This window comes from Phyllobates terribilis, unplaced genomic scaffold (assembly GCF_046119375.1).
Source record: "Phyllobates terribilis strain yellow unplaced genomic scaffold, ASM4611937v1 Scaffold_11__3_contigs__length_659146591, whole genome shotgun sequence".
NCBI lineage: Eukaryota > Metazoa > Chordata > Amphibia > Anura > Dendrobatidae > Phyllobates > Phyllobates terribilis.
Genome location: NW_027362771.1, coordinates 551283610 through 551306372, shown reverse-complemented (window position 1 = coordinate 551306372; position 22763 = coordinate 551283610). Strand labels below are relative to the sequence as shown.

Here is a 22763-nt window from a genome sequence, read left to right as displayed (position 1 = left end):
CGGTGGGTTTTTTACATGACCATCAACTTCTCTACCAACGTATTTGCCTGGACTTTACTTTGAGCTAGATGATGGTAATCTTTGCAAAGGACCTTGATATGCTGCAATTCTTCAAACCTTGTAATCCACAGGAGAGGTCTTACATGTATGATCACTGGTGTGTACGACCACTGATGGTCCCACTGATCACGAGAACAGGGTAGCGTGAATGCAGTGGTAGTAAGCATGTGCAACCACTGTTCCTTCATTGTCTATAAGATTGGTGGTCACTACCGCACCAGTCATGCAGGGGACTTTGGGCTGTATCCTCAGCGATTATCTATTTATCACCTATTCTGTGGGACCTGCATCATAGGAACCTTAGAAATTTAGGTTTCCTTGCTTCATGGAACTCAAAGTCAGGCAGAAATTACTATAAAGTATGATAGGATATGCGATTTGTAAATAAAAAATAAAATATTTTAATAGTCTACCCTGAGGCCCATCTCTACAAGAAATCGTGAATGAATCGCTGGCAATACAATACTTAATAACATATAAAAAACAAAAACAACCATCAATGGTGACCAATGAAAGGAGATACATAACACGTAGGTCATCATAATACAGCAGCACATCATCTCGTAGATTTCTTTATTTAAATCATGTAAACATCAAATTTTGAGATTTTGTCACCCAGTTAGCAGCTTCCAGGCTGCACTAGACACAAAGAAATATGGCTTCCCCAACCCAAGTATCCTGACATTGTAACCTCATCCCAAATATTAGCAAGAGGGGGGTTGGAGTAATATTCCCACTGCCCATACATTCACAAAGGCTTAGCATCACAATGGTCATTTAGTTCCTTCAAAGTGCATTTCTTTATGGCATGTAGAGGTCAACTGATTGTCTGACTTGCGAATGACCAGCAGTGCATTATTCGGCTTGACTGGCCCATGAAAGTTTTATCTATTAACTCTTTTTTTGTGTGTTTTATATTGGAGCAGCAATGTTCCACTAGTCCTGCCGTTAAGTTCTGCATTTGTAAGTGCCAACTTATACCAATATTTGGCATATTACTACGGTTTTTGGAGCCTTCTTCCAGAATGTTGTTCAGAACTTCGACCATCCGGCACAGTGTTTTTTTTTCCATTAGCACCACTTTCCGTCAGAGGTCAATGGTCAATAACGTTTTTTTCTTCAAGCAGAGGACTAGTCTAGTGGTTGTCTCATTGCTGGTGGCCTACATAAGTTTATGGCATTTCAACGCCTTCTTTAGTTCTCATAGTGTCTGTTCAGTTTTCGAATCACCAGTGCACTGAACACAAATAGATTTGCGTGCGGCACAAACTCCACAACACATGGACCATCTGTGTTATTCTGGTGATTTGCACAAAATGATCAAGGTACAAAGAGAACCAGTAGGGTGTTAGAAGAAGGGCTCTTTATACACATAAAATATACTTTGCGAGTGTACACGGCAACATACAACCACTTTATGCACAATGCATTCATCCTTTTATTCATACACTGGCTCGCAGTAACAATTTACTGTCATTCATGTCTTCCATGGTTTCTCCCATCTTAGGCAAAAACTCACTTCGCTGTCCTAGTCTTGTATAACCTGTCATAGGCAGCCGCAATCATTGACAACCCCCAACATCTACCGTTTAGGACACATGCTATGCCAGTCCTCCCATAGCTACGCCCCGGCGTACGCTACAGTATATGGTTTGACATAAGCTTCCTTACAGCCTCTATTTTGTTCAGCTAGACGCAAAGCACTCAACCATTCTCTCACTGACTCACATCTGTTCTCTCACACTACTCCAATCATATCTCTGTGGCTAATATGTCCTGGAAGGAGAGCTCCATATCGGGAAGGGTCATGATGGGCCCATCATCCAGGTCCTCGCCACTTAGAGCCCGAAGCCTCTGCTCTAGTGCTTGACATCGTTGGCACATATGAAGGTAGTTTTGCTGCAGCTGGCGCTGATAACGAATGACCTTCTCCTTCTCATCTCGCCAAGTCTTCCTCTCCCTCTGGAAGACATCCGTCATCTGCTCATTGTTCTGTCGTTCTGCCTCGAGCTCCGTGCGAAGTGTCTCCATCTCGACCTCTGATGATTCTGCCTCTTCTCTATCTTCTCTTTCTGCTTCTGAGGCACGTAGCCTTTCCTCTGCTTCCCTTGCACGTTGTTCCTGGGCCTCTGCTCGGCCTTTAGTCTCCCGCAGTTGGGCTTTCAAACTAAGAATTTCACTGGCTCGAAGGGAAGACTCTTCTTGAGTTTCCCGTAGTTGTTGACGAAGAGATGCAATTTCTGATGATTTCTGGCATACCTGCAGGAAGTAATGGAAAATTAGAAAAAATAAACACTTTCCTCAACTCTTCATTCTCATATTTTTAATGCCAGAAGATGTTAAGAGTTGTCTCCTTTGGACGGTAATTTTTTTCTTTGTTAAAGGGTCTATTGATAATAAACTGATCACAGGGTATCTATCTGCTGGGACAACCAGCGATCAGTGAGGATGACTGACAGCTAATGTTTAATTCGCCCACAGCACCACCACAGGTAAAATTAAGCATTACATGGTGCTTTGTGTGGGCTCATCTGAGGTTAGGTCACAAGACTGAGCAGTAAAGCATAGATAACCCTGTTCTTACATTTATGGTACACATTTGGCTTATATGCTGGTAAAATATCCGGTCATATGCAACTGTATGCGTAGCAACTATATATGTCACTCAATCAGCACCAAGTCAGCTGGGCTTTTGAATACATTATAATACAAGAAAATGTGAAAAGGGCATTTTTGGGGACATTTGTGGCACCCATTTTAAACTATAGAGATGGTGTATATGGGGAGTATCTTGAGTTTATGCCAATGTGATCACAGCCTTAACTGAAAGTTCTCTTCTAGGTAAACCTGGATGCTATAAAAAAAAAATCAATATTTCTAAGATTTCTTTTATATATTTTCTATACTTCTACCACTCATGCCTGGTCTTTAGGGTGACCAAAAAGAGAAGTGGCACAAGGTGCATCATCTGACCCTACTCAAGAGGTACCTATGACCATGATGGCCTCCAATCCCATACTTGGTGCCTAAGCTCATGGAAAGCATGCCGCTATATTTCTTTCTTTATTGCTTTTTCTCTTTCTGATATTTCTATTCTGTCCCATCTCTTAAACATGTTTTTATAGTCTCACCTCCCACTGTGTTTCATCCATTGATGGACTCATGGAAATCTTCTTCTCTTTTTCATAAGCTCGGACCTTGCTTTCCTTAGACTCTCGCTCCTGTGCCAATTGAATCTGTAACATGTGTTGGCCTCTCTGGCCCCTTTGTGAACTTTGCCTGGATCTGGTAGGACCTCTGTGACCTTCATCTGTTTTATCACCGGGTTCTGATCTTGCCAAGTCATCACAAGATGGCGGAGACCTTAAACCTGACTTGGGTGGCACGCTGATAATTTTATTAGCATTCCCACCATCTGACAAAGACATTGCTCTAAGGCTCAACATGTTGCTTCTGGAACTCTGGGTGATATTGTGGGCACTGCCTCCAAAACGACCTGTTGGCATTAGTAATGCATCCAGTTGGCATGCTGTTCCAATCTTGCTGGGATGTGTTGGAAGGCTAGACATGGAGTTTCTACCGGATTCTGACATGCCACGTATGCAGTGCCCTGCCTGACTTTCTGCCTCTCGCAGACGATCTGGTCGGTAGTACAGAGAAAGTTGAGGCCCACTCTCTGCGGCAGGGTAACATGTCACCGCTGAGTTTCTTCGCATTCCAGGCTTAAGAGGTGTTGGGCGCAAGGCATTCATTTCCTTGGAAAAAATGGCAACTGTTAGTTGACTTTTACACTTGCATCCAAATAATCTACATTTATTACGATATTCCATAGATATCGCTTACAAATAATAACTTGAAAATTTATGCTTAATCTCATGGCAAATAAGCGGTAATAATAATAAATTCATAACACTACAAAATTATATTGGCCTACAAAGATATTCTTACCAATTCTAGCCGATTGGGAAAGTGGATCAAGCTGGGTGGGTTACATGGCTTGCTTGTTGGAACCGGATACTCCTGGACTGGCTGACTTTCTGGCTCAGTGTTGGTCACTCTTTCATGATAATCCTGCCTTGGACCCACATGGGATTTCTGGCTTACTTTAATATAGAAGAAATCTTCACTCCGTCCCATCTTAGATCCCCCTCCCTTGGCATGTCCTGATTCCTGGGAAAAGCCAAATCGTAGGATCCCATCTGAGCAACGACTCAATTTTTTGAGGTGTGGGGGTTTTCGTCCACGATGCTGAGAACCTCTTCCATGCTTGCTATTGAAGCCATGCCCAGAGAGGAGGCTACCCACACTGCCCATTGTGCCTCCAGTATGGACAGTTAAGGGAGCAAATTAGGCAAAGAGATGGAGAGAAAGGCCAAAGGTCATATCCCAGGGTCACCCATCTTTTTATTTTAAGAACCTGCGGGACAAAAGGAAAAGTGGTTAAATATAGCTTTATACAGTGACTAAGTTTTACGTGCAATGCTTCTATCACTTGTTGGTCTACATGCAAGTTCAGAATGATCAGAGTATTAGAAGACCAGCAAGTGGGCCTGAACTCTTACACAATTATTGATCCCAGAATATAACACCATTTGGCGGCGACTAAAGCTGTTCACTTGCCACTAGGATGGTGACAAATAAGTTTTATGCAATAGTGGAATTATGCATTGAGCGTGAAGGTTAGAATAATGTCCTCTAGTGGGCCCAGGCAATTATAGTCCAAAGCTTCTCAAATATATAGGTTTCTTTTGGCTTCAAACAGTCTTTTTCATATGACCCTGATCAGGGGAGTAGCTGCATTGGATGCAAAAATTGCAGTAGGACAACATAGGTGGAGAGGCCCCGGAAAAGATTTTGCATTGGGACCTAGAAGCTTCAAGTTGCACCTGCATTTTCTACTATAAATTGCATAATTGGCAAACAATTAGAACAACATAAATAAAGCTCATCTTATAAGCATCAGCTGTACTATACTCTCTCTCTTTGAGCTACATGCATTGTTTTGGAGGGCAAATGAGGATACCAATTTTCTCCCTGCTAATAATGTAGGCAGTCCATAATTTTAATTTGCATCGTTTAAATGAATGTGGAGAATTGAAGGAGGGGGTGGTGTCCTCTAGTTCTCCTTCTGAAGACAAGTCAAGATATACCTACAGATCAATTATCTGGTTTATTAATTCTAGTGCAAAAAGTGAAGTTCTTAGGGTATGTTCACACAGAGTTTTTTGGAGCAGAATCTGAGCGGAAGCTCTCCAATCCTCGTCAAAAACGCAGAAATCCTCAAAGCCTTGTTTCTGCTTAGTTTACACTCCACAAACTCAGCAAAAACAACCCACCCTTAACATACAGTAAGTGCACAGAATGTCTTTCTTCTCAGAGGATTCTGCCTGGAACCCTCCTGAAAAGTGCTTGATAAACATAAAAAATATGAATATATCTGCACTGCAATGTCAAAATGATGTGCTGTGCATATATTCCGTCTTTTGTAACTTCTATTAACCGCTTCAGGCTTCAAAATCCAAGAAGTGGTTACCACAAGTGATCTGAGCATTCTTCAGGCGGCTTCAGCTTGGAAGCAACCACTTTTTTTTTACATAAAATTGCAACAGCAAAAAAAAGACGCCAGTGGCAAATCCACCGCAAAAGCAAGAGAGACAACAAAGAAGATGCTTTAGGAAAAACACAGCTGGCATTTTCCTTAAGAGTCTTCTGTTTCATAAACTATACGGGTACGTCGGTGTCTATAAGGTACCGTGTGCACACACCATTAGGTTATGTGCACATGGAGTTTTTGAGGAGTCTTGAAGCGGCTACTGATAGAATCCTCTTCAATCTGGGCATTGTCCAATCAAAAAGCTGTAAAAAATAAAGTTTCAGGGAAGAATCTATTACAAAATCTCTTCAAAACGGTTGCAGGAAATGAAAAACTCATCCAAAAACGCCTCAAAGAAGGAACGTTTCCTGAAGAAGTTTCCACTACAAAACTTGTTGTTTTTGACCCCTGCAAAAATACTCAGTGTTGGCATACTCATAGGGCATAGTCTGATGACCTTATGGTCTATTTTATGGCCATAATTCTTGGCCCAAGCAGGGGTCTCTGACAGACTTATAGGCATATATGATGCAGGAGACCACAGTCAGGGTTCGTGCACATGACTTGACCGACTATCTTGGACGAGTGCTGTCCATGGTTTTCATGGATGGCTCTGAGTCTATGGGTTGGTGAAAAGCATTGGACCGCATTAGGATAACAACTGAGTGGGGTCCGATTTCACAGACTGACATAATGGAGAAGGCGGAGAAACTTTTTTTTTCTCTCCACGTCCAAGAAAAAAGTTATCCCACTCTGATCAGAATAATCGGACCGTTTTTCTCGGATGGTTTTATGCACCTACCCTCAGGCTGAGAATTGCGACCATAACATAAGACGTAAAATATGGCTGCTGTATGGTCGTATGAATCTGGCCTAAGGCTCTTTTCACACCTGAGACAGTTCCACATCCCATTCATTTTCAAGATTGGTGGGGGGTCCCAGATGTTGAACCCCCCACTTATTCTACCAATATGTCTGCACTATAACATTGCAAAAGAAAACTCTTTAACCCTTTGTGATTAACTAAATACTTGCTCCTTTGGGCAATACCTAGACTTATAGGCACTTCATTGGGAGATGTTATTTATGGGAAAGCCCTTTTTTTGATAATTTTAGAGAATTTAATTTATAAGATGGTTTTAGATTTATTTAATACATTATTATTTTATTCAATTTTCAGCCATGTCAGAACGCCATGATATCTAAGTGCAGCTACATTATACACTCTAGGGCAGTGCTGGTGAACCTATGGCACACGTGCCAGAGGGGGCACGCAGAGCCCTCCCGGTGGGCACGTGCGCCATCGCCGCAGCACTAGCGCTACTGGACCGGGCCGGTGGGTGAGAACTCTGAGCCCGCCCAGTGCCGACGCCAGCCTCGCTACTTCAGCTAGATGTGTGTTCTCGGACGCACATCTAGCAGAAGTGTATTGCAGCGCACGAACTTGCCAGGCCCTTGCGCCGCAATACACGGGGCTGGCCAATCAGAGGCCAGCAGCTAGCAGCTGATGTCAGCATACAAGCGACTGGGCGCATGGCAGTGACTTCATGCGCCCCGTCGCTAGGACGCTGGAGTCAGCTGCCGGCTATAGGACAGGACGCTGCGCGGGAGAAGGAACGAAGGTGAGTAGGAGTGTTTATTATGTTTTTTCTTTTTTTTTAAATATGCGACGAACAGCGGCGCTTGCAGGCTGGGGGGAGCATATATACACTCTGTGCAGAATTATTAGGCAAATGCGTATTTTGATCACATGATACTTTTTATACATGTTGTCCTACTCCAAGCTGTATAGGCTTGAGAGCCAACTACCAATTAAGTAAATCTGGTGATGTGCATCTCTGTAATGAGGAGGGGTGTTGACTAATGACATCAACACCCTATATATAAATTGTGCTTAATTATTAGGCAACTTCCTTTCCTTTGGCAAAATGGGTGAGAAGAGAGATTTGACGGGCTCTGAAAAGTCCAAAATTATGAGATGTCTTGCAGAGGGATGCAGCAGTCTTGAAATTTCCAAACTTTTTAAGCGTGATCACCGAACAATCAAGTGTTTCATGGCAAATAGCCAACAGGGTCGCAAGAAGCGTGTTGGCCAAAAAAGGCACAAAACAACTGCCCATGAATTGAGGAAAATCAAGCGTGAAGCTGCCAAGATGCCATTCGCCACCAGTTTTGCCATATTTCAGAGCTGCAACATTACTGGAGTATCAAAAAGCACAAGGTGTGCGATACTCAGGGACATGGCCAAGGTAAGGAAGGCTGAAAAACGACCACCTTTGAGCAAGAAACATAAGATAAAACGTCAAGAATGGGCCAAGAAATATCTTAAGACTGATTTTTCAAAGGTTTTATGGACTGATGAAATGAGAGTGACTCGTGATGGGCCAGATGGATGGGCCAGAGGCTGGATCAGTAAAGGGCAGAGAGCTCCACTCCGACTCAGACGCCAGCAAGGTGGAGGTGGGGTACTGGTATGGGCTGGTATCATCAAAGATGAACTTGTGGGACCTTTTCGGGTTGAGAATGGAGTGAAGCTCAACTCCCAGACCTACTGCCAGTTTCTGGAAGACAACTTCTTCAAGCAGTGGTACAGGAAGAAGTCGGTATCGTTCATGAAAAACATGATTTTCATGCAGGACAATGCTCCATCACATGCATCCAACTACTCCACAGCATGGCTGGCCAGTAAAGGTCTAAAAGAAGAAAAAATAATAACATGGCCCCCTTGTTCACCTGATCTGAACCCCATAGAGAACCTGTGGTCCATCATAAAATGTGAGATCTACAGGGAGGGAAAACAGTACACCTCTCGGAACAGTGTCTGGGAGGCTGTGGTGGCTGCTGCACGCAATGTTGATCGAAAACAGATCAAGCAACTGACAGAATCTATGGATGGAAGGCTGTTGAGTGTCATCATAAAGAAAGGTGGCTATATTCATCACTAATTTTTTTTGTTTTAATTTTTGCATGTCAGAAATGTTTATTTCTAAATTTTGTGCACTGATATTGGTTTACCTGGTGAAAATAAACAAGTGAGATGGGATTATATTTGGTTTATTAAGTTGCCTACTAATTCTACACAGTAATAGTTACCTGCACAAACAGATATCCTCCTAAGATAGCCAAATCTAAAAAAAAAACACTCCAACTTCCAAAAATATTAAGCTTAGATATTTATGAGTCTTTTGGGTTGATTGAGAACATAGTTGTTGATCAATAATAAAAATAATCCCCTAAAATGCAACTTGCCTAATAATTCTGCACACAGTGTACATGGACTGGGGGGCATATGTACATGGACTGGGGGAGGGAGCATATATACATGGACTGGGGGAGGGAGCATACATACATGGACTGGGGGAGGGAGCATACATACATGGACTGGGGGAGGGAGCATATATGCATGGACTAAGGGGGGAGCATATATACATGGACTAAGGGGGGAGCATATATGCATGGACTGGGGGGAGCATATATGCATGGACTGGGGGGGCATATGGCATGGACTGTGGGGGAGCATATATACATGGACTGGGGGAGGGAGAATATATACATGGACTGGGGGAGAGCATATATACATGGACTGGGGGAGAATATATACATGGACTGGGGGGAGAGAGCATATATACATGGACTGAGGGGGAGCATATATACATGGACTGGGGGACGGAGCATATATACATGGACTGGGGGAGGGAGAATATATAAATGGACTGGGGGGGAGCATATAAACATGGACTGGAGGAGGGAGAATATATACATGGACTGGGGGAGGGAGAATATATACATGGACTGGGGGAGGGAGAATATATACATGGACTGGGGGGAGAATATATATATATGGACTGGGGGGAGAATATATATATGGACTGGGGGGAGAATATATATATGGACTGGGGGAGAGAGCATATATCCATGAACTGGGGGAGGGAGAATATATACATGGACTGGGGGAGGGAGAATATATAAATAGACTGGGGGGAGCATATAAACATGGACTGGAGGAGGGAGAATATATACATGGACTGGGGGAGGGAGCATATATACTTGGACTGGTGGAGGGAGCATATATACATGGACTGGGGGAAGGCAGCATATATACATAGATTGGGGGGGCATATATACAAGGATGGGGCAGGGCAGCATATATACAAGGATGGGGGCAGCATATATACAAGGATGGGGGCAGCATATATACAAGGATGGGGGCAGGGCAGCATATATACAAGGATGGGGGCAGGGCAGCATATATACAAGGATGGGGCAGGGCAGCATATATACAAGGATGGGGGGAGGGCAGCATATACACAAGGATGGGGGGAGGGCAGCATATATACAAGGATGGGGGAGGCCAGCATATATACAAGGATGGGGGGAGGCCAGCATATATACAAGGATAGGGGCATATACCAAGATGGGGGTGGGCATATACCAAGAAAGGGGGTGAGCATATTCTTTATTTCTGCAGTCTCATACCCCTGCTCCTTCCTGTGGCTGCTCTATGCTGCCCTTGCCTGCTCTCTGCATGAGTTGTTTTTTCTAAACTAAAACCTCAGTATTCAGGTTAATTTGAAGTGTTGGCACTTGGCGATAAATAAGTGGGTTTTGGATTGCAGTTTGGGCACTCGGTCTCTAAAAGGTTCGCCATCACTGTTATAGGGCATCTGTCTGGCACAATGTTATGGGGAATCTATGCTTGGCACACTGTTATGTGACTGAATTAAGCTGGATTTATACTGGCTCATTATCATGAATGGTGATTCACAGGAACATTCGTCTCCTGATAATCAGACAGCGCAAGCAGGCTACCAATCACCCGATTGGTGGCAAAATGCTAGTTCGTCGGGTGTAATCATCTTTCTCGGCAGAACGTCATCCTGTGTAATCAGAACATGTGCTGCCGAGAACTATCTCACAGAACAATCTATTACTGATTGTTCTGTGCACAAAGGAAAAGAGTTCCGCCGGTCTAAGCAGGTTATTAAACGAACGCCGATTGGCAAACAACTATCGATGGTCGTTTAACTCCACAAGTGAAATGGTGCAAACCTGGAGGAACCTAAAGCTAGTGTCTTATCTATAGGGTCCATAGAGACATATACAACAATGCATTGATTCCTACACCGTATATTTCATGGCACATTGGGATATAATGCTAGGGGATAAATCATATATTTACATGCGATAGTCACACGAGCTGCTGTACATCCTGATTTGGTAATGTGCAGCTAACATCATGAATAGACCGTCATTTGTGTCACATAATAATAATATCCTGGGATCGTGCACAATGCAATAGTTTGTCAATCATGAAAGCCACAGTAAAAATACACACACACTGTACGCCGCGTTCCAAGCTGCGCACTCTGTTTCCGTGGCAACAGGAAGTCTGATGCCTTCTGAAAAGAGCAGGACAAAAGCTTCTGCTGGCAGGCATAGAATGGGTTAAAGCGCAGGAGTTTGCGAGACTTATCGGCACCGATGTGGGAATATGCGGGAATTCACAGGGGAACATGATGGCAGAGTGCCACAATCTAAAGTCAGCCATCCTCAACATGTGGCTCCCCAGAATTTGCAAAACTATAATTCTCAGCATGTCCCCTAGAGCGGAGTGTCCAAATACTATGGAAGATTTTACATCATGCCAAGACGTAAAGTTCCATAAAGGAGATGCAAGCAGAAGCCTGACCATTCGAAAGGGTGTACAGATCATAGAGATAGCCCAAATGGAGACAGACCCAAAGGAAAAGATGTTCCTATTTTCGTCTTCTCCCCACAAGGTTAACAGATGTTGGGTTGGAAAAAAGAAGTCAAAGTCATGTCACCTGTATGCAAGAAAGTTGGTCGGACCCCTTGGTGGCATCAAGAGCTAGTACCAGATCACCAATGACTACCTTAGTGAGGTAAAAGAATATTAAATGGATTTTCCAAAAGTAGAAAACCATGGCTGCTTTCTTCCACAAAGTGTTACCCAGTGGTTTTCCAGTTCTGCACCATTTACTTCAGTAGAGCTGAATGGCAGTACTAGGCTGGACCTGTAGATAGAGGTTGGCGCTCTTACTGGAAGAAGGAATCCATGTTTATTATCCCTTGGGCAACCTCTTTAAATGTATGCCGATAAAAGCAATGGTGATGAATCCCAATACTCAATATAACGTGTTGATAAATGGTGCCCCATCAGGACACAGGCCAATGTGCCTTTTTTAATGATTCAAGATGGCGCGATTGTCAAAAGATCCCCGCATACTTATTGTGCAGAGAACAGAGTGTTATCATTAGATGCAAGCTCAATTTCCTTTTTCCTCCTCTGATTGTAGATATGTGTATCAGTATAGAACTTCGAAAATAAACTTTTCCTTTAAGACTTAAAGAGTTATGAGGAGTGTGGGAGAATTAATGGAGCATCATGTGGGTGGTACTGTTACTGGAGGACTCATTGTGACTGGGATTGATATGGAAGATGATTTATGGGTGGCAATGGTATGGAGGACACTTTGTGACTTGGATTTTTATTGGGAGACTGTGAGACTAACGCTTTTATGGAGGACCCTTTGTGGCTGGCACTGGTATGGAGGACACTTTATGGTTGGCACTGTTATAGATAGCACTTTGTGACTGCAATTGCTATGGGGAGGCTGTGTGACCAGCATTTTCATAGAGGACACTTTATGGTTGATGCTGATATAGAGGACACATTGTCGCTGGCGACGTTATGGTAGACACTTTGTGATTGCCATTGATATGGAGGTTACTGTATGATTGGGACTGTAATGGAAGGCTATAGGGATGACTATGTTTCGTGCTTTTTGACTGCAATTGTTATGAGGAGACTGTGTGACCAGCACTTTCATGGAAGACACTTTGTGCCTGCTGCTGTTTTGGAAGGCACTTTATAGGTGGCACTGTTATGTAGGATGCTTTATGGGTGGCTCTGTTATGGCGGACACTTTTTGGGTGGAACTACTATGGAGTACACTTTGAGGCTGCAATTGCTATAAGAAGACTCTATGGCTGGCAATTTCATGGAGGACAGGTTGTGGCTGGTGCTGGTGTAGGGGCCACTATGTGACTAGGACTGTTATGGAGGGCACGTTGTGGCTGGTGCTGATGTAGGGACCACTATGTGACTAGGACTGTTATGGAGGAAACGTTGTGGCTGGTGCTGGTGTAGGGGCCACGCCACTATGTGACTAGGACTGGTATGGAGGAAACTTGTGGCTGGTGCTGTAATGGAGGCCACTTGTGGAAAGTGCTGTTATGGAGGACACTTTCTGGCTGGTTTGTGACCGGGACTGTTATAGAGGACACTGTGTGGGTGACATTTTTATTGAGGACATTTTGCGATTAGGATTGTTTTGGAAAACACTTTATGGGTGACACTTCTTGAAGATATTTTATGATTGTGACGGTTAAGGAGGCAACTTTGTGGCTGGCGCTGTTATGGAAAACACTATGGTTGGCACTATTATGGAGAACACTTTGTGGCTGGTGGGGATATGGAGAACACTATCTGGCTGGTGCTGATATGGAGAACACGTTGTGGTTGGCACTATTATGGAGAACACATTCTGGCTTCAGCTGTTATGGAGAACACATTCTGGTTTGAGCCGTTATGGAGAACACTTTCTGGTTTGAACTGTTATGGAGAACACTTTCTGGTTTGAACTGTTATGGAGAACACTTTCTGGCTTCAGCTGTTATGGAGAACACATTCTGGCTTCAGCTGTTATGGAGAACACATTCTGGTTTGAGCCGTTATGGAGAACACTTTCTGGTTTGAACTGTTATGGAGAACACTTTTTGGTTTGAGCCGTTATGGAGAACACTTTGTGGCAGATGCTGTTATGAAGGAGGTTGTTTGGCTCGTGCTGTTATGGTAAATGGTGGATCTGTATAATGTCTAGCAGTTGTATCCAGATTACTCCTGTACAGTGAATTCCCATATGAGATATTATGGCATATCCATAGAAAATGCCATAAATGTTTAAAAGACTTGGCCCTTCAGAAAAGAGTGGACGGGGTAGTTTTTCGTTTTATAGTGGTACAATCTGATAATATTGCCTTTGAAAGTTTATGTACCCCTGGTCTACTTCTCCACCATGGTTATTATGGCAAAGGTGAACCCCAACGGAAAATCATGCTTTAAAAGGAATCTGTCATCAGAAAAGGATTTATTTGATAAATTAGGTTTTAATGATAAATGCATTTTTTTAAAAACTTTTCTTTCCATATCACACTCAGCATCTTTATAAAAAAAAATCAGAAATGTTAAAATTTTCACACTTGCAACTAGGACTAAAATTAGGCTTATCATTCCTGTTCTTTTCAGCAGCAATAGACTAGCTATTAAGCTATAGACTTTTGTGGAAGTATTTTTTGGGCATGCTCTGATATGGTCCTTGTGAAGGAAGGGGAAGGAGGTGAGCTGTGATGTCCTCTATTGTGAATCATGTGTTATCTATTGTGTATAGAGGTGTTACTTTTCATTACAATCCTGTCTTTGATGATAATGAAACTGCTGAAAAGTCTTCTGTACAGAACAGAAAGTGTGAGGCTAGTATTAGGCCTAGAAAGTGTGAGGCTAGTATTAGGCCTAGAAAGTGTGAGGCTAGTATTAGGCCTAGAAAGTGTGAGGCTAGTATTAGGCCTAGAAAGTGTGAGGCTAGTATTAGGCCTAGAAAGTGTGAGGCTAGTATTAGGCCTAGAAAGTGTGAGGCTAGTATTAGGCCTAGTGGTCAGTGTGAACATGGCTAGATTTTTTATTTTCATTTTTTTATAAAACATAGTCATATAGAAAAAAAAAAATCTAAGACTTTTAAAAAATATAATGAACCTATATTTATTCTAACCATCATGTTGCAGCCGTCATCGGATCACTAGAATGATACATTGTTTATCTTCAAAATCCTAATTTCATATTCAAGACGTGATATCAACTATGAGTAAATCTTATTCTATAATTAATGGCCATACTGAAATTATTTCCTCGGCATGAAATGAAAGGAAACCTGTCAGCACATTTTCACATATGGATATAGAGATATGGCTTTTTCCCCCAATAAAAATGATCATTTCTTGGAGAGATCGGATGTGCCAGTCACCTAGTGTATACATCATATGCAAATTAGTCTGGAAGTGCATTGAGGTGTGTCAATGCACTTGGATTGCTTCTTTGAAAGTAGAAAAAGTGGAGAATTTTTGGTAAACATCTGTACACTATATACACCCAGGCAGTGGCGGAAACAGACAGAAGAGGACCACTGTGCACGAACAATATATGGGCCCTTTGCGGTCCAAAACCTCATTATAATGCACAATTCCACCTGTTTTGGAGGTAGTAGTGGCCCCCTTACTTCTTGAGCCCCTGTATGATTGCACCAATGGTATGTCCACCCCTGCATCCAGGTAACATGAGCCAAAAACTTATATAAATCCAGTGATGAGGTTAGGGAGGAAGGTTGCCATCACATTTGGAGTTCAACCACTGGGACCCCAATGGACGCGAGAAAGGGGGTCCCAAAGTGATAAACGAATTTTGTGGTAAAATCTTTTTTAAGACAATCCAAATTGTGTTGATCCAGAAGAAGCAAAATAACCTAATGTGTGCCCATTTTAGGGTGATGAATAATTCCTTAAAGGGGGCTTCTTTTTTAGAATCCAAAAGATAAGTAATAAGTAATCGCTAGGAGTCCCACTAATGGGACCCCCATTGCTATTTCAGTTTTCCCCATAGTCTTTCAGTTCAGCAGCATAGACTATGCTCGACCACCACTCTATTCAAACAGGGCAACGCGGGAACCTCGTTCTTGTGATCAAAGAGGGTCCCAGTGGTGTGACGCTCCCTCACCCATCAATCTCGTAGATAAATGTTAATTCTGTAAAAACCTCTATAGACACCTACTATATACATCTATATTCCGAAGGTTCTGAAACTGACTAAAAGAAAAATACCGTAGTTCCTGTTGTCCATAGCAACAAGGATGGAATTCGTTCTGAACTCCATTCTTGAACAATGAAAGTTGTGCTGTGATTGGTTGATATGGGCAACAAAGACAGGTTTTTTTCTTTTAGACAGTTTTGATAAATCTGTTCTCACAGTTCCCTTCTTATATAAGAAGGTTTTTGGTCAACACAAATAAGGAGGTGGTGATAATTACTAATTATAATTTACCCATAACGCACTGTATTAGGGAGATTCAAAGCCATTAAATGCTAATTTGGTGAAAATGTACACCCTTTAAGAAGGAGCGGTCAAGGAATGGTCAGTTTTTGCGCCTATTTTATTCCGACTCTTCCGCTTTTTGTTTTTTTTTAATCCGCCATACAGTTCCAGAGATATGGGCTTTTCACTTAGACCTAATTTTTATGGTCTGTATCAAGGAGGTGCGGCTCACAGGGTAATTATGCAAAGCAGCCTAAAGACACGCCCCAGAGGATCATGTGAGCCGCGCCCCCTGATAAATACCAGGGGGAAATGCACTACATAAGAAGGCTCATATCTCTGGAAACGTATGGCGGATTTAAAAAAGAAAAAAAGTGGATTACTCAGGAGAGCAGCAGGAATAAAATAAGAGCAAAAACTGGTCACTTTTGATTTTGTGACAGGTTCTCTTTAAGGGGCGCTTGAGTTTAAAGGATAGATCTATGTATTAACTATCTACACATCTAAAGGCCCATATACACATTAGATGAAATTCGGACAATTTTGACAGAAATGGCTGACCATCTGATGTATTTGGGGGCCTCTAGACTCTCTGCTAACAGATTTTGGAGGAGGAAGGATCGAACATATTCGAATTTCAGCGTCTGAGCCTTTTGTTTTAAGGGAAGATATAAACCGCTACCAGAAGAATATGGTTTTTCTCCTCTCTCCCCATTGAAAACACATGAGTCGAGCGCTCATGTATTCGGGGGAGGTGGATTAGATGGTGGTTTGCCAAACGACAGCTATGTCATAGTCTCCAACCTGTTTCCCTTCGGCTGTCAAAGCATGCTGGGAGTTGTAGTTTCGTAATAGCTGGTTGGTTATCCCTATGGGAAGAGAAGAAAACTCTTGACATTAAGGCAATGGTAATAATCCTGGAGGCAGGTTCTCCAGCAATTCTCCCACACACTCCTCCAATTCAGCCCCTTAAGAAAGTCTCCCAGTCCCTGATTTTGTGAGTGTATAGTCTTGGAGGTAGCAGCGCCTCCCACGCACACTCTGTGCTGCATGAGTCAGGCTGGAGCGACCGTCAGGGACAACAGCCTCTTTACCAGATCATGTCAAATTCTGACAGCATCCTATGGCAACAGACCCACACATTCAAAATAAAAAAAGAAAATAAAAATCCCAACATTTACAAGAACCCCCTCCGCTGCTCGCTGTGTCTAACCCAAGAAATAAACCCTACAAACGTGTGAATAAGCAACCGACATTTGGATCAGAACCAATCATGGAAGGGGGGGGGACTGCGGTGCAAAAATTAGAATCGCTATGGATGTAGCAGAGCTGAGGCTAAAACTCATCTGAGCAAAAAATCTGTTCGGTTTTACATGGGACTGCAAGTTAACCTGCTGGATTATCTTTCTTCTATAATTCAGATCCACAGCGCTCAATAATAAATTTGTCCCTCATCTGATCAATATTGATATCAGTTTGATTTTACATGGGACTGCAAGTTAACCTGTCGGATCATCTTTCTTCTATAAAGCTGATCCACAGCGCTCAATGACAAATGTATCTCTCATCTGAGCTGAGCAATATTGATATGTTTGATTTTACATGGGACTGCAAGTTAAACTGTCGGATGATCTTTCTTCTATAAAGCAGATCCACAGTGCTCAATGACAAATGTATCTCTCATCTGAGCAATATTAATATCAGTTTGAGTTTACATGGGACTGCAAGTTAACCTGTCGGATCATCTTTCTTCTATAAAGCAGATCCACAGCGCTCAATGACAAATGTATCTCTCATCTGAGCAATATTAATATCAGTTTGAGTTTACATGGGACTGCAAGTTAACCTGCCAGATCATCTTTCTTCTATAAAGCAGATCCACAGCGCTCAATGACAAATGTATGTCTCATCTGAGCAATATTAATATCAGTTTGAGTTTACATGGGACTGCAAGTTAACCTGCCAGATCATCTTTCTTCTATAAAGCAGATCCACAGCGCTCAATCATACATTCGTCTCTCATCTGAGCAATGTTGAAATCAGTTTAATTCAGGACTGCAAGGTAACCTACTGGATGATATTATACAGTGCCAATGACAAATCCATCTCTGCTACATCTCTATTTAAAAGCAGAAACGATGTAGGGTATTATCTCCCGTATCCCCGAGTGCATTTTTGGAGCTTTTTTTTTTTTTTTTTTGCATAAAACAAAATTATAGTTTCCAAAAATTCTAAATTCCGTTACAATTCGACAACAAACCGTTAACGAGACGACGTAAAACGAATCCCCCGAGAGCCCAGAACATCATTCCCCCAAAACGCCAAGTGCTAACCAATATCAATGACTCCAAAGAAGGATCAGTAGGGATTTGCCTTGATATTAACCCTTCTCATGCCACAGACAACACACTATAGACACATAGGATAACATCTCACCTCTGCATCCACACAAGGATTCCTGGTCCTCCACTTCAAGCCTCAGTAATACATCCCAGCATTAATCCCTCCCCACCTGTAACCTACGGACCATCCTTCTATTAACCCTTCTAGCCATACATACATATATCTATCTATTTATCCGGAGCGCAGGCTAGTGCAAATGTAGCAGAGCTGAATGTGTCAGTTAACTTTCTGGGGACCTGATCTGTAAATTAATTAGCAGTCCTATGTAAAACCATTGACAAAAAATGATTATGCTGATATGTGACGAATCCAGCACTGCTAGATCTGCACATAGAAAATTGTTTTGATCGACGTGGGAACGTTTTACCTAAGAGAGTCCTCGTCCCATTTATTCCTTTTCTCATAGAGCTTTGATTGTTTAACGATATCCGCAGAGCGTCACTCATCTAAATGCATTATAATAGAGAATTATATAGTGCAGAACATTCTCACTACGTCATTTGCAGAGCATCGCTCTTCTAGGATGACTGCAGCAGAGCATTAACCTACAAGACTTTTAAAGCCCGGTCCCTCAAATCATTATAGGGTTTTAGGACCACCTTGTCAGTAAAAAGTCTAAACCTTTATAAGTTGCCAAATTATTTTTTCCCCCAAATCTTGCAGAGCATTGAATCTAAATAATTTTTCTGCTTCTTACCTGCAGAGCATTGCTTCTTTACTGAATATTGCGACCTAAATAGTATCCCAACAATTTCTCGCAAATCATTACCCCCCCTATTTATACGGAATATCACCTTATTTTCTCTAAACTATCACCCTCATAAAAGATGCCTAAAAGACTCGCTCACACCTCCTCCAGGTAGATGGATGTCTCACTTTGCCAAGTAGCTGCCACCGTCCTTGTAGTCTGCAGACTATCGCTCCTTTTTTATTATTCATCCAATAGGACGACCATTGGCCCTTCCCAGGAATAATTCCCCCTACACTCACCTGCTCCCAATTATAGTCCACTAGTCCGAGGCCAGACCTGTAGCTTACAGCATTCGATTATCCACTGACAGCAGAAACTAGTAGCCAAATTGGCAAGCAACGAAGGGCTGGGATAAAATCCACTCGATCCTCTTATTGGCTCCGGAAAAAAAAAGGCAGCATTTACATAAAACTCCATCTGACTCCCACACACTTTGATTTTCCTATCCTCCCTCACACACTCGCTGCAAGAGCCTTATTTCTCCCCCCTTTTCTATGTACGTCGTTTTTCAAGCATCAGAATATCTTCCTCTATATTATTTAATAAAGTGACAGGCGCACACATATACATATAGGTTCCTGGAAAAAAAGCTTGGAAATTGACCCCAAAGAAGAAGAATGGGCACCAAATATGACGCCGCCACACTCTTACACTTTTAATAGAGGGATCTGTAAGCGGTATTTACCATAAAGATAGGTTTCTTTTTAGAAACAGCGCCACTTATGTCCATGGCTATGTGTGGTATTGCAATTGACGCTATTTTTGAAAAAAAAAAAGAGAGGTGGGGGAGGGTAAGAGAGTTTTTATTCAACAGTACAAAAAGGACCACCAATCCCTTCAACACTCCTATAAGATGTGAACCTATATGCATATATACAGTTTTGCTCAAAAGTTTACATACCCCTGCAGAATTTTTCCTTTCTTGGTCTTATTTCAGAGAATATGAATGACAACAAAAAATCTTTTTCTCCACTCATGGTTATTGGTTGGGTGAAGCCATTTATTGTCAAACTACTGTGTTTTCTCTTTTTAAATCTTAATGACAACCAAAAACATCCAAATAACCCTGATCAAAAGTTCACATACCCTGGTGATTTTGGCCTGATAACATGCACAGAATTTGACACAAATGGGTTTGAATGGCTACTAAAGGTAACATCCTCACCTGTGACCTGTTTGCTTGTAATCAGTGTGTGTGCATAAAAGCTGAGTGAGTTTCTGGGATCCAGACAGACTATTGCATCTTTCATCAAGCCATTGACGTTTCTGGATTGTGAGTCATTGGGAAAGCAAAAGAATTGTCAACGGATCTATGGGAAAAGGTAGTTGAACTGTATAACACAGGAAAGGGATACAAAAAAATATCCAAGGAATTGATAATGCCAGTCAGCAGCGTTCAAACTGTGATTAACAAATGGAAAATCAGGGGCTCTGTAAAAACCAAACCACGGTCAGGTAGCCCAAGAAAAATTGCTGCCACAACTGCGGGAAAATTGTTCGGGATGCTAAGAAAAACCCACAAATAACATCCGCTGAAATTCAAGACGCTCTGAAAACTAGCGGTGTGGCTGTTTCAAGATGCACAATAAGGAGGCACTTGAAGAAAAATGGGCTGCATGGTTGAGTCGCCAGAAGAAAGCCATTACTGAGCAAATCAAGAGAATGCCAAGAGTGTGCAAAGCAGTCATCAAAGCAAAAGGTGGCTACTTTGAAGAACCTAGAATATAAGACATATTTTCAGTTGTTTCACACTTTTTTGTTAAGTATATAATTCCACATGTGTTAATTCATAGTTTTGATGCCTTCAGTGTGAATGTACAATTATCATAGTCATGAAAATACAGAAAAATCTTAAAATGAGAAGGTGTGTCCAAACTTTTGGTCTGTACTGTATAGTTTTATGTCCAAGGTTGTCCCGAACTGAAGATAGCCCCATGGACAAGAATGGCGATATTTTTGCAAAAAAAAAATTAGATCCTGAGCCTCAGAGGTGGTGATGGAGGGTGAGATAGTTGTCATTCAACAGTACCAAAAGGACAACCAAGCCCTTCACCACTCCTATAAGATAAGTTGTGAAACTTAAAGGGATTTTCCACTTAAAAAATGAATTTAGAAATGTGTTTATTATATGAATATATACTTTTATTTCCAAACGTGCCCCCATCTGAAGATCTGAAGGTATCAGCAGCAGTCCCGGACTCAGCAGCTGTTGGCACGTGGTTAGTTCTGTGTCTGGTTTATTTCATTAGCTAAGCCAGCCCACTTCTCTGTAATAGTCGATGCATACACAGAAAAGGAGTCTTTTCATACCAGAAAAAGAATGAATAATACCCTAAAAGTCAAGATGAGATATAATAATAGACATACTGGTAGCCAGAGTGTGGCCGCTCACCCACCAAACACATCCAACACATGTTTCACAGATACTTTGTCAGGGGGTCGACGAAGCATTTGTGAAACGTTTGTTATTCATTTTTTTTCTGGCATGCCATTGTGTTCCTACTATGTATATTTAATGATTTATTGTTCATTTTTATTACATTGTCTATTAGGATCACTTTGTGATTATTTTTCATGTTTTTTTCCTTTTGGTTCACCCACCAACATGTGCTTTTTGTGTCTCTTGTGTGGGAATACATATATACTTGGTTATTTTTTTTTATTTTCAATATAAGTTATATATTTTATTCATCATTATTATGTTTTGTCCTGCACTCCATTATTATTGCATTTTTGTGGCTAAAATTAGAGATATACCATAGTTTAGCAGAGCTAGTAGTTTGAGCAGAGCTAGTTCAACTATTGTTATGATCTCACCTGGAGCTGTAGGTCAGGGTGAGCACCATGGACTGAAGGCAATAGCACAGTGGGCAGGATGTGACATGGGCTAAGACTGTAGGGTATGTTGGGTGGCAGGCAGACAAGTGGCACAGGAAACACCAGTGGACATAGAGCAGGAGTGTGGAAACACACAGGAACTGAAGTATAGTCAGTGCAGGACTTGCAACGCACAAATAGTTAATGGCAGAGTTGCATGCTATCAGGAAACAGATGGTCAATGGCAGAAGGGTATGCAATCAGCATACAAATGCTTAACCCCACGCAGAAGTGATGCACAGGCAAACTGGATACTTGCTTGAAGAAAAGGACTACATACTGTTGCAGCAGCATAATAGTATGAAAAGCACTAGTATAGCAGAGAAGAGATCATTTAAAGCAAACAAATGGTTAACCGCAGGTCAGCCGCGATGAATATGCAACTGTATACTTGCTTGCAGAGATGATTATGCACTGTTGCAGCAGCGTTGTATTGTGAACAGCATCACTGTACCAGAGAAGAGTTTATGTTTACAGCAAACAAATGGTTATCTGCAGGTCTGAGCCAGGAAGTAAATACAGATAGATGATAAAAAAGCAGGAGTTTGCAGAACAGATGATTAGTCAGCTGAGAGAAATACAGTATATGCTGATGCAAATCTAGAAATACATGAGGTAAATGAATGCAAAGATTACTGAATATTCAGACAGCACATACACTAAATTAAATTAACTTTTTGATGATATTCTATTTCACACTAGACCTCAAGCAGCTTGGATTGTGACCTCTCCACTCTTCCACCAGACTCTGGGACCTTGATTTCCAAATTAAAATTGGAACTCTGGGACCTTGTGGAGTGTGACAGTGACTGCCTTCTGGACATCTGTCAAGTCAGCAGTCTTCCCTACGATTGTGGAGCCTACTGAAATAGACTACGGGACCTTTTTAAATGCTTAGGAAGCCTTTGCAGGTGTTT

The 22763-nt window shown here is 42.0% G+C and overlaps 1 protein-coding gene across 2 annotated transcripts; it reads right to left on the bottom strand.

Annotated features, from left to right (window-relative positions):
* Positions 1-437: 437 nt before the first annotated feature.
* Positions 438-19364, bottom strand: LZTS1 (leucine zipper tumor suppressor 1). 2 transcript variants are annotated; one of them, XM_073654059.1, is made up of 4 exons: positions 19209-19364; positions 4009-4477; positions 3192-3815; positions 438-2319 (listed from the first exon to the last, which is right to left on the bottom strand). In XM_073654059.1, the coding sequence occupies exons 2-4, from the start codon at positions 4372-4374 to the stop codon at positions 1813-1815; spliced, it is 1497 nt and encodes a 498-aa protein (XP_073510160.1). In that variant the 5' UTR covers positions 4375-4477; positions 19209-19364; the 3' UTR covers positions 438-1812. The 2 variants fall into 2 exon arrangements, with proteins under 2 accessions (XP_073510160.1, XP_073510161.1); XM_073654060.1 differs by lacking the exon at positions 19209-19364 and adding an exon at positions 18252-18402.
* Between the last annotated feature and the right edge of the window lie 3399 nt (positions 19365-22763).